At 45.2% G+C, this 15468-nt stretch overlaps 1 protein-coding gene across 3 annotated transcripts in view; it reads left to right on the top strand.

The window, feature by feature from the left end:
* The window catches only part of ZDHHC6 (zDHHC palmitoyltransferase 6), a 37741-nt gene that overhangs the window by 1768 nt on the left and 20505 nt on the right, over positions 1 to 15468 (top strand). For 2 of the 3 annotated variants that reach the window (XM_088464892.1, XM_088464886.1), the window contains exons 2-6: positions 868 to 1241; positions 7076 to 7167; positions 7424 to 7583; positions 9036 to 9197; positions 12329 to 12382. In XM_088464892.1, coding sequence (XP_088321018.1) covers positions 873 to 1241; positions 7076 to 7167; positions 7424 to 7583; positions 9036 to 9197; positions 12329 to 12382 — 837 coding nt within the window. In that variant the 5' untranslated portion in view covers positions 868 to 872. Of the gene's footprint in view, positions 1 to 262; positions 406 to 867; positions 1242 to 7075; positions 7168 to 7423; positions 7584 to 9035; positions 9198 to 12328; positions 12383 to 15468 lie in introns of those variants that run through there. The other variant, XM_088464898.1, reaches the window with a different exon arrangement.

The following is a 15468-nucleotide window of genomic DNA, read 5'->3' as shown; positions in this document are numbered from 1 at the left end:
ATCTTGTAAGTGTGTCGTTAATGGGCTTGTGCCCATTATTTAATCCACAGCACCATACTGGGAATATATCTCCTCTCACACATGGGACAGTCATCTCCGAGATTAATAATGTTCACAAATATACATTTATGAACTCATCAGAACTGTCTGAGATGTAGCCGTGTGTGGAGGGAGGTATTTTCCTATACACACCAGACTTCCTGTCAGTGCTTCTATTGAAGAACACTGCACTCAGCCGCACCCAGGCCTGAATAGTAGAATCCTTTTTGTGTTATTACAGCTGCAAGACTTTTAGTCCTGGATGCACAGATGGAGTTAACTGAGCTGGTGTGATTTGTAAATGAGTCAGCCGTATCTGTTACTCTTAGCTGTGTATAATTATCACTGTTTTCTATTTAACTACAGGTTGGTCGCTCCTCATTATTCAGTGTTTGCTTACAGTAAAAATAACCAGTGTTTGGCTTCACGCCACTCCCAGCAGGCTCCAAAATCTGTTTCCCCCAAGCAAAACCAAACCTTAGTATGTTATCCAGGCGCAGCGGAGGGAGAGATAATTTGAGCTGAACAAATGATTATCCCATCAACTCGCTATTGTTGCTCAATGGGAAAAATGCTCTGCGGACCATAGCATCTGTGTTCTATGATTGAATTGATGCTACTCAGTACGTACAGATATTGGAGCCTTCTTTCTCCATATGTGTAGTGCTTATAGTGTGTTTTTGGTGTCTAGGCCCGCCAGATAACATGCATGGCAGTTTTATGTTGGGGCAGTTAATGAATAGTTGTAGATCCATATTTTAGTGTTTTGTTTGGATGTTATTGGACGTCTAACCACACAAGTAACTGTGTAATTGTCTTTATTTGCAGCCGGGATGCTTGTTCCTGAAAGCATGGACAGCCAGCATGGCCATCTGACGTCGGACCTCAGAACGGAGACCCAAACTCTTGGGATAGACGCTCCTTCTTTAGGAAACATGGCTAAACTGGACTCCTTTGTCAATTTTGAAACTTTACGGGAGTTAAGGAGACTCTGTCACTGGGGGCCGATCATCGCCCTTGGGGTTATTATAATATGCTCTATAGTGGCAGTCTTGGACTCTGTCCTCTGGTACTGGCCCCTTGACACCCCTGGAAGCAGTCTGAACTTCCTAGCACTTATTAACTGGACCGTTATGATTCTTTACAATTACTTTAATGCAATGTTCATTGGACCTGGGTTTGTTCCTGCGGGATGGAAGCCGGTAAGAGGAACGTGTTGCTTAAAGCCTAGGGGCTGACGTTGAACCTTGAAGACTCCCTTCTGTAATGAGTTTTTCATGCGGCAGACATGAAAGTTTTGCCGCCTTCCGACAGATTTCAGTTATCGGCCTGTATATGCACTCAAGCAACTTTTACTCTATACATATATTATATATAGGTGGCTAATAGGAGACTTGCCAAAGAAACTTCGTCTGGAGCAGTGATTTTTCAACTCGAGGCCCCACTACACAAGATTTTAAAATTGCCAAGGCACACTGGGCCTGATTCAGACCCGGTCACAAGCGCTGAGCGCTCGCAACCGGGTCGATGGTGGCCCACAGCGCATGCGCACGACGGAGCCGGCTCCGTCATGCGCAATACCCGGATTGCGAGGGGCAATCCGTCGCTCCGGGTCTCGCAACAAAGGGGGCATGCTGTCGATGTTGAGTGACAGTACTCCCCCTTTTTTGGGCGGGCCGGGGGGGGTGGCTGCCCAGACGGAGGCGTTCTGTTTGAGTCGGTTCCGTCGTGCGCATGCGCGAGTGTCGGCTAGCGACGGGCAATCCGTCGCTCCGGGTCTCGCACCAAAGGTGGCGAGCTGTTGATGTTGAGTGAGGGCTCGCCCCCTTTGGTGGGCGGGCCCGAGGGGTGGCTGCCCAAACGGAGGCGTTCCCATGAGAACGCCTACCATTTGGGGGCGGCCCCACTGACATCACAAGTGATGTCAGCGGAGAGCTTCCGGCTCAATTTGAGCCGAAAACTCTCTGGGGCTTGCGGCCTTGAGACCCTACCACAAGGGTCTTGTCGCAAGCCCGATGGTCGCGACGGTCTTGACCATTGCGACCATCATCATGGCCGTTCGCAATAGCTGTGGGTGGTCACCCACAGCTATGCGAGCGGCCAGGAGGCCGCTCCAACAAAAAAATAGCCCGGCCCTGATTCAGAGCGAGCTCTCTGTCAGAGCGTCCGGCTCTGAATCAGGGCCACTATCCGTCTATTCGGCCTGTGTGACCAATGAAAAAACATTGGCTCCCACATAAAACAATACACGCTAGATTGGCTCCCACAGGCATAAAACACACTACATTGTCCTCAGGAATAAAACACACTACAGTACAAGTGCGCTGAGCCGACCGCCGCGGCACACGCACAGTGGCTAAAAAACGCTGGTCTAGAGGATATGCGCATTTTGGTGCCGGCACGGTACGTAGGAAGTCAGATAAAGCAATGTATCTAGTAAAAGTTGCAGGTGGGCATATACACACCAATGGATTAAAGGGATCCGGTGGTTATATCCCTTTTTAAATGCTGTTGTTGCACAACTTCCCTTTTAATTACTTGCTCTTAGAATTTGCTTTATTAGTTCATTCCTGTGCGACATGTCTGAATAGTAAATGTCATTTGTACAGTACACAGCCCAATACAGTAACACATGTTATGGCACAAAGGTGAGTGATGATTAGGATCTGCTGAACTGGCAGCAGGATATAATTATACAAAAATATGTTTTGCAGTAAACTAGAGTGATATGTATAACCATAGGAAAGGAAAGTAATGGGAATCCTTGCTCTAGCTCTGCGCCTATAAGATTATAGGCTTTTATGTGTTTAGTTGTGACTGGGAAGATAAATGGTACAGGTCTTGAGTGTCATTAGTGTCACTTATCTCTTTACACAGCAGATAATTAATGGCCAGACATAGTGCATGAAAAACTATTACAAACCTCCCCTCATTAGCATTGTGCTCTTAGGTATTTGGTAGAACTAATCTGGTGTAGATTCACAACTCCAAATATATATCTTTAGAGGCGCTGTACGTTTTTTGTATTATTATTATTAGGTTTTTTTTGGTGTAGGGCCATTGGCTGTCACCATGTCATGACCCATAATCGCGATACCGTATGGTTAGAATGCTGTATATAGATAGAACTTTTTTTTGCGTCCTTCGTTTTATTTGATCAGTGACATATTTATAAAGAAGGGCCCATCGGTAAACTTTGTGCTCGTTTTCTAGTGGAAATATTATTTTACTCGGTGTACACAGAGGGGGTCATTCAGACGCATGCGCCAGACGCGACGAGCGAAGGAAAGTCCTTCGCTCGTTGTGTCTGATCAAAGGGGACGTGCTGTCGATGTTGATTGACAGCACGCCCCCTTTGGGGGCGTGCCGGGGGCGTGCCTGCCAGACGGAGACGTTCCCATGGGAACGCCTACCGTCTGAAGCCGGCCCCACTGACATCACTAGTGATGTCTGGGAGTGATTTTGGCTCTGATAGAGCCAAAATCAATCCAGGGCTTGCGGCAGCGAGACCCTACCGCAGGGTCTCCATCGCGACCATCATCATGGACACTCGCTATAGCTGTTAGCAGCTATGCGAGCGTCCATGAGGACGCTCCAAAAAAAGGTAGGAGGGCCCTGATTCAGAGCGAGCGCTCTGGTCAGAGCGTTCAGATCTGAATCAGGCCCAGAGTACGCTCTTTGTATGTCTGCAGTGTTGTCATATGGTTAGCAGTTTAGAGAGAGTCACATTTCCCATGTTACCACTACTGGCGCCCACATAGGTTGAGGGCCAGTTACCAGATCTCGTAGTAAGTTTAAGGAGAAACTGATTCCCATTTTGTGTGTATGTACTCACGTGCGCACATTGTGCATGCATACAAGAATGGTGTTCTTCTGTAACCTTATTTTCCCCGGCAAGAGCTTATTACGTAACGCATAGAACATATCCCATTTCATTGGAGCGGCGTTGTGCCAATGCCTCGCTGGCACCAAAGGAGCTGAAAGTGAAAGTCACTTGGGAGAAGCCCATGCCATAACACCACCCATGCTGTACAAGGCACAATGCAATGTATATATAAAATGGGATGCCAGAACTTTGTAACAGTGTCACTTTAATGGCTCCCAGAGCCTGCCCAAAATCTTACCACAAAATTAACTTGTATCAGTATTGTAGCGTGTGAGAGAGAACCTCCTACTTCTGTGTTATTACTCGTCTTTATATCCAGGTTATGCTCCCTCTAGGTAACTACTCATTTCTTATGTTGTATTGTCAATTTAAGGCGCTGTCATAGTACAGTCAGCGTGTGACTTATTTAAGTTTCCCTTTAATCTTGGTAGTGTCATGGGGTAAGAGAAAAGCAAATCTGCTCTTGACCATTTAGCCAGTTTTATAAATGAAATGCTCCCAATGTAGTCTCCAGTAGATCCAAATAGAACTAGATTTATTTTTTGCTGTAACTTCCAATGTTACTTTGTCAGGGTAAAATGTAAACATTGGGATAGGCTGGTCTGTCCTCTTAATGCCACGACTGATATCTTTCTGTCTATGTATCTTGCTCAATACAATATTACTGCTGCCAGTATGTCACCTATTTACACAGGAATGGGTATGATATACCGCCGGCCATGCGGCCGGCGGTTCGATTCCCGCCAGCGGCAGCCCGACAAGAGCAGACTGCGAAGCAGCGGAAGCACGACAGCGCTGGAAATCCCGATCGTGGCTAGGTAAGTATCTCCTAACCTAACCCTCCTTAGGGGTGCCTAACCCTAACTTCCCCTCTAAGTGCCTAACCCTAACCACCCCCTTCCCCGCTGCCTAAACCTAAGTCCCCCCCGGGGGTGCCTAACCCTGCCTCCCCCTAGCCTAACCCGTCCGGGGGGGGTGCCTAACCCTAAGTCCCCCCGGGAGCCCTAAACCTAACCTCCCCCCCCCCACGGCTGTCCGGTCGCGGCGCCCGGCATCACTACGATCGTGATGCCGGGCGCCGGTCTCCCGGCGTCGGGGAAATGCGGGCGTCTACATCTAGACGCCTGGCATTTCACCCATGCCGGGATAAGACAGTCGGGAAGCCGGCTGCCGGTATTTAGGCAGTCGGCTTCCCAATTGCTTCCCTTTACACAGCACTATCAGAATTCCAATAAGTATTCTTTATAAACTGCACAGCCTCCCTATAAATCACTCTGTAATCATAATAATCTTTCATCCCATCTGGCCAACTATATTCCGCGTGTACAGGTTTGTGCATGCGCCATCATCATGTGAGGGGGAGGCGCGCGGGACGGATAATCCGTTATCTGCGCACAAATTGATCTTGTATGGTAAGGTGTCTTGCAGTGTTCATAAACGATATATATATGTTTCCTCATACACCTAGCGTCTATACGCCATACTGCGAGACTGAGACGCTCTAGAGGATTAGCATACCATATTTTTCTTTACATTTTGCATCTTATTCGCATCGCAGATGCAGCAAAACACCACTCATAGGGGAATTCAATTGTTTTGGGGCGCCCGTAGCTTCCATATAAAGTGACGGGAGCTGTTCAGTTGTTTGTGCCGTTGGGCGTAAGTGCCGCGGGTGCACATAGCGCAGATTTCTGTTTGCAGCCTACTGAGGAGCGAGCAGAAATCCGCCCAAAGTCTGACTTTTTTTCAGGTTCAGTCAGTCGCACATGAAATCGATGTGCAATGTAGTTTTGTTGCCCCAAGTTGTTTTATTTATGTGAAAAGGATTCCCATTCTGAGCGAGAAAGATGCAAGTCACAGCCGAGTCGCCCAGATTCGGGTGCGCCGAGAGGAGCTATTTACCGTGGCTTGAGCAACAGTGTATGAGGACATATCTTTCATGGTTTGTGGATGTGGATAGTTTATAGGTTTGTAATTGTTTGATCACCGAGTATAAGCTATTATTCTCTGTGATCCATTTTCTACTAGTAGAGGGGGACTGCTGTGTATTATAGTAAGTTTAATGCAGACAGTCTGCCAAAACCAGAATCTCATGCATCCGGATCCGCTCAGCCCCTGAAACTTGTACATATATTTTTCTTAACACTATTAGTAGCTCTGTTGCATAAGATATTATAGGTAGAATGTGCTTTTCATTAGTAAAATAAATAAATATATATATATATATATATATGTGTATATATATATATATATATATATATATATATATATATATATATATATATATATATATATATATATATAATTTATATTTTATCATTTCTTTTTTTTTAACATCTTTATTTATAGAAGCAATGAATGACATAGCAACATGTAACAAAGATATTATCAAATTACATATGACACATAGATGAAAAGTGTAACATGTAAACCGAGAAATAATATTACAGAAATATTTGCATAAGGTCAACAGTTCAACCAATTCTTAGTACAATATGAATATTTCAGGAAGAAAACAGTACTATAGATAAGGGTAACCCTATAGCATTAAAGGCACATACTGAGCCAGAAAAAAAAAAACCACCATCGTCTTAGTATACAATAAAATTAACTAATAAAAAAAAAAATTAAATAAAACAAAAAGAAAAAATTCTTCTTTCAACTTTACTGAGTAAAGGGTCTCTTATTCCTCACACTGAATTATATCGCTCAGGGAGAGCAGCCATTTTAGCGTCGGCAGACTGTGCTGGGTCAGTGACCCCTGTGGCCAGACAATAGTCCTGTCCCTTTATCACATGTTCTCTAGTGATAGATGCAGCATGTAGGATAGGGCTGGATTACAAGACTGTTATTAGAAGTGTCTCACTCTTATTGTAAGCTTTATGGTGGCTGATTACAGGGCTGTATAACGGTAACAGGGCGAGCTTGCTTCACACCCTGATTTGGGAAAACGGTGGTTGGGGAAAAAAATTAATTTTAAATCGTCACCTTATAAGTTATTAACACGAAACCAGCTTGTTACAGTATCTCAGATGGTAAAACGTGTTTAATTCCGGGGTCACCTCAGCGTTGTGACATGTTGTTGTGTTCCTGAATCTTATGTTTGAGTTTCCCCAAATGTATAATGTTTGTGTCTGTTTGTTCCTGAAGGAGAACTCTCAGGACTGCAGGTTCCTCCAGTACTGCAAGGTCTGCGAGGGGTACAAGTCACCGCGTTCCCACCATTGCCGCAAGTGCAACAGGTATGAAAACGAATTGGACTGTACCCTATATTGGGGGGGGGTGTATAAAGCCGCCTAGCGAGTGGGCAAATGAAGACGTTGCCCATCGCAACTAATCAGCTGCAACCTATCATTTTATAAAATGTTCTAGATAAATGCTAGCTATAAGCGGATTGGTTTCTATGGGCAACGTCTCCACCTCACCACTGTTTAGGAGGCTTGGTACATCTCCCCCATTGTGCAGGGGCTGCTATGGCTGAGCCTGTTTGTTCCTCAGGTGTGTGTTGAAGATGGATCATCACTGCCCCTGGATCAATAACTGCTGTGGACATAGGAATCACTCCTCCTTCACCCTGTTCTTACTCCTGGCCCCGCTGGGCTGTATCCATGCTGCCTATATCTTCATCATGACGATGTACACACAGCTGTATAACAGGGTAAGTGAGACACCTGAGGAGTGCGGCTATGGGGCGACCACCTGTCGGGAATCACGGGAAAGGAATTATAGGTGGAAATCTCATTTAGTAAAGTCAGACACACATGTGTTATTATGTGTCCCATCACTTATGGCAGTGGTTCTCAAACTCGGGCCCTGATTCAGAGCCGGACGTTCTCACAGAGCGCTCGCTCTGAATCAGGGCGTCTTTTTTTTTCTTTCTTTATGCAGTGGCCTCCTGGCCGCTCGCATTGCTGTGGGTTGCCACCCGCAGCTAATGCGAGCGGCCAGGATGATGGTCCCGATGGTCAAGACCATCGCGACCATCGGGCTTGCGACGAGACCCTTGTGGTAGGGTCTCGTGGCCGCAAGCCCCAGAGAGCTTTCGGCTCATCTGGGCAGTCACCCCCCCCGGCCCGCCCACCAAAGGGGGCGTGCTGTCACTCAACATCGACAGCATGCCCCCTTTTGTTGCGAGACCCGGAGCGCCGGATTGCTCGTCGCTATCCGGGTCTCGCGCATGACGGAGCCGGCTCCGTCGTGCGCATGCGCTGTGGGCCACCATCGACCCGGTTGCGAGCGCTCAGCGCTTGCGACCGGGTCTGAATCAGGCCCTCTGTCCTCAGGACCCCACACAGGTCACATTTCCCAGGACACCCAGCAGGTGCACAGGTGTACTCATTACTCACTGACACATTTTTAAAGATCCACAGATGGAGCTAATTATGTCACTTGTGATTCTGTGAGGAGACCTGGAAAACATGCATCATGGTCCTGTAACTGCACACATAGAGCAATATGGATCCTTTGGTTATTGTGGTAGTTTTCAGACCACACTGGCAGAGATACTGTGGGACGATTATCTGATGCGATACAGATCCCAGCACGGTCAATGTATCCGTATTGTATGCGTAAGGGAGGTTCTAGTGTCATAAATTGCAACCGGAATCCTTGATGCGCATCTAAAATAAGTAAATGCCACTAACCAGTCGAAGTGTAGGAGTCTTCTGTTATTAAGATCTCTCGAGTTTTCGTTTTTCTAACTGAGTTAAAAGTTTTGAGACTGTAAAAGTAGAGGCCGCCCCTTTGGAGCTCTGATCTAACCACTGTTAATTTCACTTGTGGGAAGTATGCAGCGTATATTCACCCTATATGACATTTCGACTTGAAATACAACTGAATAGCTTCATGTAAAGTGACTGCTGATGGTATAAACAAATATAAACCTATATACATCAGAGACGTATCAGTGTTTTGATCGTGGGGGCGACTTTTTTCTCCTAGGCAGAATTCCTATCACATGGATCACTGAAGAACTAACAGCTTAAAGAGTTTATAATATATTAACTTCCCGTGAGGATGGAGTGGGTGATGGCTTGTAGTTACATTGTTAAAGGTTTTACCTATTTTATTTTTTGTTATAAGTTTTACCCCTGTCTATCTATCTCTTCAGATATCGTTTGGCTGGAACTCTGTAAGGATCGACATGAGTATGTCACGGCGGGAGCCGGCTCCCATCATTCCGTTTGGTATTTCCTCCTTTGCAGTGACGCTGTTTGCGCTGGGATTGGCGCTCGGTACCACCATCGCGGTTGGGATGCTGTTCTGTATTCAGGTGTGTGTTGGGTTACGGGTTTCAGATTATGGAGCAGAGTAGGATGTTGCATATTGAGTAGCGAGAAGTTGCTGTATGATTGTATCTGGTGTATCCCATCTTACGTACGCTCATCCTAAGTATTGTTTGTTTTTCAAGCTATTTTTCTGTATTACTCAGTGTTCTCCCCAGAAAATGTTTCCAGCGTGGTGGCATCAAAAAGTAGCCGGGTGGGGGCCTTCGCAATAATAAAGTGTTTTAAATCCTGACCTTACTTGGGGCACTCTCCCCAGCCCCTATACGCTGCAATGCCAAATGATGGGCACTCGCGCCCTGCGGCACAAACAATTGAATCGTTCCCGGCCACTTTAGACTAATCGAATTCCCCTTCAAATAGTTTTCTTTAGTAGACTATTTATTTGAATGTCCTTTGTATATCCTGTCCTAGCTAATTCAATAGGTGGAATAGGTCCAATCTGCAGAAGCTGACTCGTCCCTGTGGGTGTGTGGAGTGACCGGCATAGAATGCGTCACCCATGTGCTAATGCTTGTTTAGCTCTCCACTTAGGAGCAGATAGTTGCTGCACCTCTCGGATATGCACTAATGCATTGACTTCGTTACTGGCTGTTCCTCCCATTATATGCAGATTACAGCATATATTGGGGATTGCGAGAATTTATCAGATGTTCTATTACTGGAGAAAGAACTGGCTCAGTAAGCTACCTGTTAATGAACCAATGCAACTCCCTCCCGCCCCAATGCGCCGTGTCCGGTCATCCAGAACCCTCACTAACGTGTCCTTATTGCCGGAGGGCACAGATGCCAGACAGACTGAGATGCGTCGTCGACGCAGCTCGGCGTCACATCCGGCATCCGTGGCAATAAGGACACGTTGAGGGTGACCGGGGAACACTGCACATTGGGACAGGAGGGAGTGCCGGGCAGTAAGTTGTACAGGGAGACGGCGCATTGTGGCGGGGGGAAGCGCCGGGCAGTGCGCCTGCAAAAAACAGCCTGGGGAGAACACTGTTACTTTAGGAAGTTTGTGTTTTTTAAGTATATACAGTATAGGCTTTATATTGCAATTATGCATGTATAGTCATTCACTATTAGCCAGTGACGTCTCGGAGAATGCAGCCTATCCAGTCACTAGGAACCAGTGACATCACTGAGAATGTAGCCTATCCATTCACTAGGAGCCAGTGACATCACTGAGAATGCAGCCTATCCATTCACTAGGAGCCAGTGACTTCACTGAGAATGCAGCCTATCCATTCACTAGGAGCCAGTGACATCACTGAGAAGGCAGCCTATCCATTCACTAGGAGCCAGTGACATCACTGAGAATGCAGCCTATCCATTCACTAGGAGCCAGTGACATCACTGAGAATGCAGCCTATACAGTCACTAGGAGCCAGTGACATCACTGAGAATGCAGCCTTCATTCATTAGGAGCCAGTGACATCACTGAGAATGCAGCCTCTCTATTCACTAGGAACCAGTGACATCACTGAGAATGTAGCCTCTCTATTCACTAGGAACCAGTGACATCACTGAGAATGCAGCCTATCCATTCACTAGGAACCAGTGACATCACTGAGAATGCTGCCTCTCTATTCACTAGGAACCAGTGACATCACTGAGAATGCAGCCTATCCAATTACTAGGAGCCAATGACATCACTGAGAATGCAGCCTCTCTATTCACTAGGAACCAGTGACATCACTGAGAATGCAGCCTATCCAATTACTAGGAGCCAGTGACATCACCACAGTATAAGGCTGCCTCTGTGATACGCACAATGCAGTAGAATAGTTACCACTTTATGCTGGACAACATAGTTGTTGCCATTATTATATAGTAACTGATCTGCTGTATAGATCTAGTTGCATGGAATATGCTGGTTTAAAGCACTAGTTGGTCTTTTCCAAGGGCAGTGCTGATAACCAAATGTGTATGAGTGATCCGCAGTCTCTGATTTGTTCAGGTCACATCACATTGGACAGATAAGCGCCTTTATAGCAATACGTTGCTAGGAGGTTAGAGACTCCGTGTGAGGCTCTGTTTCCATTATGAGCTTTCCTTTTCCCAGGGGTGTTTCAGGGTAGATATAAAATATCTCGGGGTGTATTGGACTATTCCTCAGAGCAATACGCTGACTGCTAGCATATTACATTTAATGCTGCCCATTTCATTCCTGGCTGCTTTCAGATACTATATCCATGTCTGTGTAAGTGATGCTTATATTGTCAGCAATGTCAGAATTAATTATTTGTGTCACTCAAATACCTTTTATTGCGAATGATCACATTTATTAATATTGATGATGATTATTATTGATGATCATTATTAACAGTTTGCCTGGAAAACCATTGATAGGCTGCGCTATTGGGCCAGCCCACAAGATGGCGCCCTACACTGTCTGCTAGGCGAGCACATCTAAGGGTATAACCGTATAGTCCTAGGGTGTGATCACTGTGCCCTCTGCATGCCCACCTCCTCTTACATATCTGCGTCCTGCTGTTCCCATGGACAAACATCGTTACCACAATGGGAAACGAGCCATTATTTAGGTTGCCACATTATACTAAAATAAATAGATCCCCAGACGTTCTCTCTGCCATGATGCCTGGAGTTTACCATCTATATCATATATTAGTGCATTCCATTTGATTTCACAGATTAGAATTCATGTCTAAACATTGTTGTCCTTTTAAACGCCAGGCCAGGTCCCAGGGAGATTGTGTGTGTCTGTCTGATGTGTGTTGTTTAGTGGATGTTTGAACAGCTCACACAATGCCGAACAAAGACTCTCAGATCAGATCTTATTAGATTGAGCCCACAGAGGCTGCGGCAGATGTAACGAGCCTTGTATTAAGGAGGCTGTTTTGTGGGCTGCTCTGCTGGCAATTGATGCCTTTTATTACAGAGCAATTGATTTCTCTCTGCCAGGTAAATGGTACACAAAGGAGAGGGTCCATGCTGAGAGCATCACTTCCACCCGGATGCATTACACTCACCCAGGGTGTGCATTATGCAGGCAGATGATTGACGTCCCATCAAAACACCCATTGTGCCGTAAATGTAAATGGATTGATGACGCCCACTGTGCCGCCAGTCATTCTGATCTATTATTTCTTGTGTATTGTAGATGAAAGTGATTCTGCGAAATAAAACCTCCATTGAGTCGTGGATAGAAGAGAAGGTACGTCTCCTGCCCGTGGCGGGCACCTTCGGACAAGTAGCGCCCTCCCTCCCCCCCCCCCCCCCCCAACAATGCGTCGGGGCTTCAAAGTTATAGAACCCTGGACTATTATCTCAGTCTCGCTAATCGTTTTGCTGTTTGTACTGTAAATAATGACCAAAGGGAATAATGTCGGTTACGTGTAGCGGGAACGTTATGAAACTGAGCCGATGGCAAAGGTCCAACCAGTGTGAGAGAGCAGCTTGTAATATAACATTACTGTTACGATGTACGACACTGGACGCAGTATTGTTACCTGCCTCACCGCAAGCTATTGTACTCTGTTATCAGTCCTTTCAGGCCCTGGTAAACGCCACATACTGAGGGGAATTCAATTAGAGGCAAAGTTTTTGCCTGTCCGACTTTTCGCTTCATTCGCCTGTTTCAGAGGCAAATTTATTCCGTGCGCGTCCCCCGCTTTTTGCCTAATTCAATTGCAAAACAGGCGAAAACGGAATTAGGCGAATGCAGAGCAGGCGAAAAGTACTGAAAGAATTGGGGAAATCAGTCTGTACCCCAGAAAAAGATACATTAACATAGGAATTCAATCTAGATGTGTACTAATAGCCCTAATAAGACTAATTTTGGGTACTTAAGTTGTTTAAATTGCTTGCTATTAGCGTCTTTGTAAAAGTGGTGGAGAATGGCATAAAGCTGTATTTTTTTGGTGAAAATAAATAGTCCTGGCAAATTTTGGGTACTTGAAAATGGGTGCTAGCATATTTTTATGTCTCTAATGTGAACTTTTTAAAAACATGAAAAATCCACCTGCTGCATGCACCTGCAATCCCCAAAATACCTGACCCATACTTGGGGGCCCCCAAGAAGTCTATTTAGCTACTTTTTATGTTTCTCCCCCCTCTTTTTTTAAATTTTAACCCCAAAAATGTATTTTTTGGGGTGTTCTTAGTTTTTATTTTTTGCAGATTTGACCTTTGGGGTGCTGTCCCAAGGGTTCTAAGTCGTTTCCCCACGTTTGCGCCCCAAAATAAAGATTTTTTTGCATCTCTTTTCAGCTGCTATTGATTGGAGAATCTTTTTTGGAGAATTGTTTCCGCTTAGGCAACATTGTCCTGGAATTGAATTTGGCGAATTATTTTTTTTTAGGCTAAATTTTCGCAAAAAAAACAGGCGAAAATAGCTTTAAGTCTCTAATTGAATATGGCTCACTGTTGTTTAATAAGCTTAAAGGCAAGAAGTCTGGTGTGCATAGGAAATAGTCCTCCTCCATTAGCAATACTTTCTTGAAAAAATGTTTAGTTACGCTAAGAGGTTATTTTACATGGATGTTGTGACTGCCATTATAACACGCTGGTGATATATCAGTTTGAGTTCACACTTCATCTGAACTAAATATGTAAGAAGTCGATATCAAAATGCTTAGTAATAAAAGATATTTACCAATAACAGGACAGAACGCTGATTGACATATCGCTATGCGTTGGGCATCTATTAGCGCTGTGACAGCCTGGCGTGGATAAAAAAACGCTCCCCACCACTAACATGAATTTCATATTTCGTGCTCCTCTAGGTACCACTGTTTTGGTGGCAATCTATATTCACCAGCTGTCTTGTCATACATGTCAGCGGGTGATCATTAGGTAATAGATGTACAAGTTCTCAATATACTGCGCTATTAGATTGCTACTGAGATAGCAGCTCAATTCGATTAATACACTATATCAAAATATAAAAGAGCGCTTGTATATTTTGTTATAAGTGAATGGAATGCTACATCAAGAGCAACTCAATTCAGTTACTTTAACGTGTCAAAATAATAGAGTGTTTGTGTTTAATATGAGTAAATTTGTAGAACACAGGTTCTCAAACTCTGTCCTCAGAACCCCAAACAGTGCATGTTTTCCAGGTCTCCTCACAGAATCACAAGTGAAATAACTAGCTCCGCCTGTGGATCTTTAAAATGTGTCAGTGAGTAATGAATACACCTGTGCACCTGCTGGGTGACCTGGAAAACGTGAACTGTGTGGGGTCCTGAGGACGGAGTTTGAGAACCTCTGATGTAGAGCAATACCTGTAAAAAAAAAAAAAAAATAGTTTGGTTTATTATTATTATGACACATTATAGTGACTGAATTAAGTTGCTATTTTTGTAGCTTTCCATTCACTTATAACAAGATGTACGCGGTTGGGATGTCTGTATACAGGAGCCGTCTTTTCAGAAGCGTCTACGTGTTTGTTACTGTGTTACAAGTCCATTTTGCATGTGATTCTATGTTAGGCTTTAGTCTGTCCATCCTGTAACCTGGCTCTGACAGGTTGCAGCCTTTTTTAGTGCGTTACTGATGTTTTGGGCATATTTACATGCAGCGTTTTACACTCCTTACAGACCTCGGCAATGGAGGCAGAAAACGGACAGATTACATTTTCCATGCGTTATTAGAAAGTTTGACATGGTAAAACGTTTGTTTTTATTTATGCATCATATGGCTCCCTCCGCCAAGCCCATCCCCCGCAGTTGCTTATACGCAAGCAATCGGCCAATTGTAGCATACTGTGCAATTTGCGTATGCATCGCAGTGCGCCTGTGCAAACCCCGTCATTGCGATCTGGACTGAGATCGCAGTAACTACGCAGACCCATCGCAGAGTGATTGACGGGAAGTGCCGTTTGTGGGTGGTGACGTAGGGGTTGTCGAGGAAAAGCAGGCGTGCCTGTGCGTTTCAACGGCATTGCAGGGGCGCGCACAAATTAGCCACTGCGATACCATACGCAGCCTGAGTGCTCATAGCGTGCGCTGATCTAAGCAATTCCCGAGTAAGGTCTGACTTGCCTTAACTGTGCGTGAGGCTTCGATGGTACTCTATTGTACCGATGTTTTCGCAGTCTTGCTAAACATTACACGTGCCTGTAGGTGAAGTGGGCGACCTTATGTAGTGCTACGACGGCATTGCGATCGCTATGGATTAGCATAAATTCGCAGTAACACGGCCTGTGTACGCTATATTGCGATCTTTGCTGAATCAGGCCATCTGTGTGCAGAGAGCTTACGTATGCAGAAAAATAGTGGAATACACATAGGCGTGTGT

Source organism: Taudactylus pleione, unplaced genomic scaffold (assembly GCF_031769625.1).
Source record: "Taudactylus pleione unplaced genomic scaffold, aTauple2 ptg000008l, whole genome shotgun sequence".
Taxonomy (NCBI): domain Eukaryota; kingdom Metazoa; phylum Chordata; class Amphibia; order Anura; family Myobatrachidae; genus Taudactylus; species Taudactylus pleione.
Note: the sequence above shows the minus strand (reverse complement) of the source record. Positions and strands in the feature narration are given on the sequence as shown.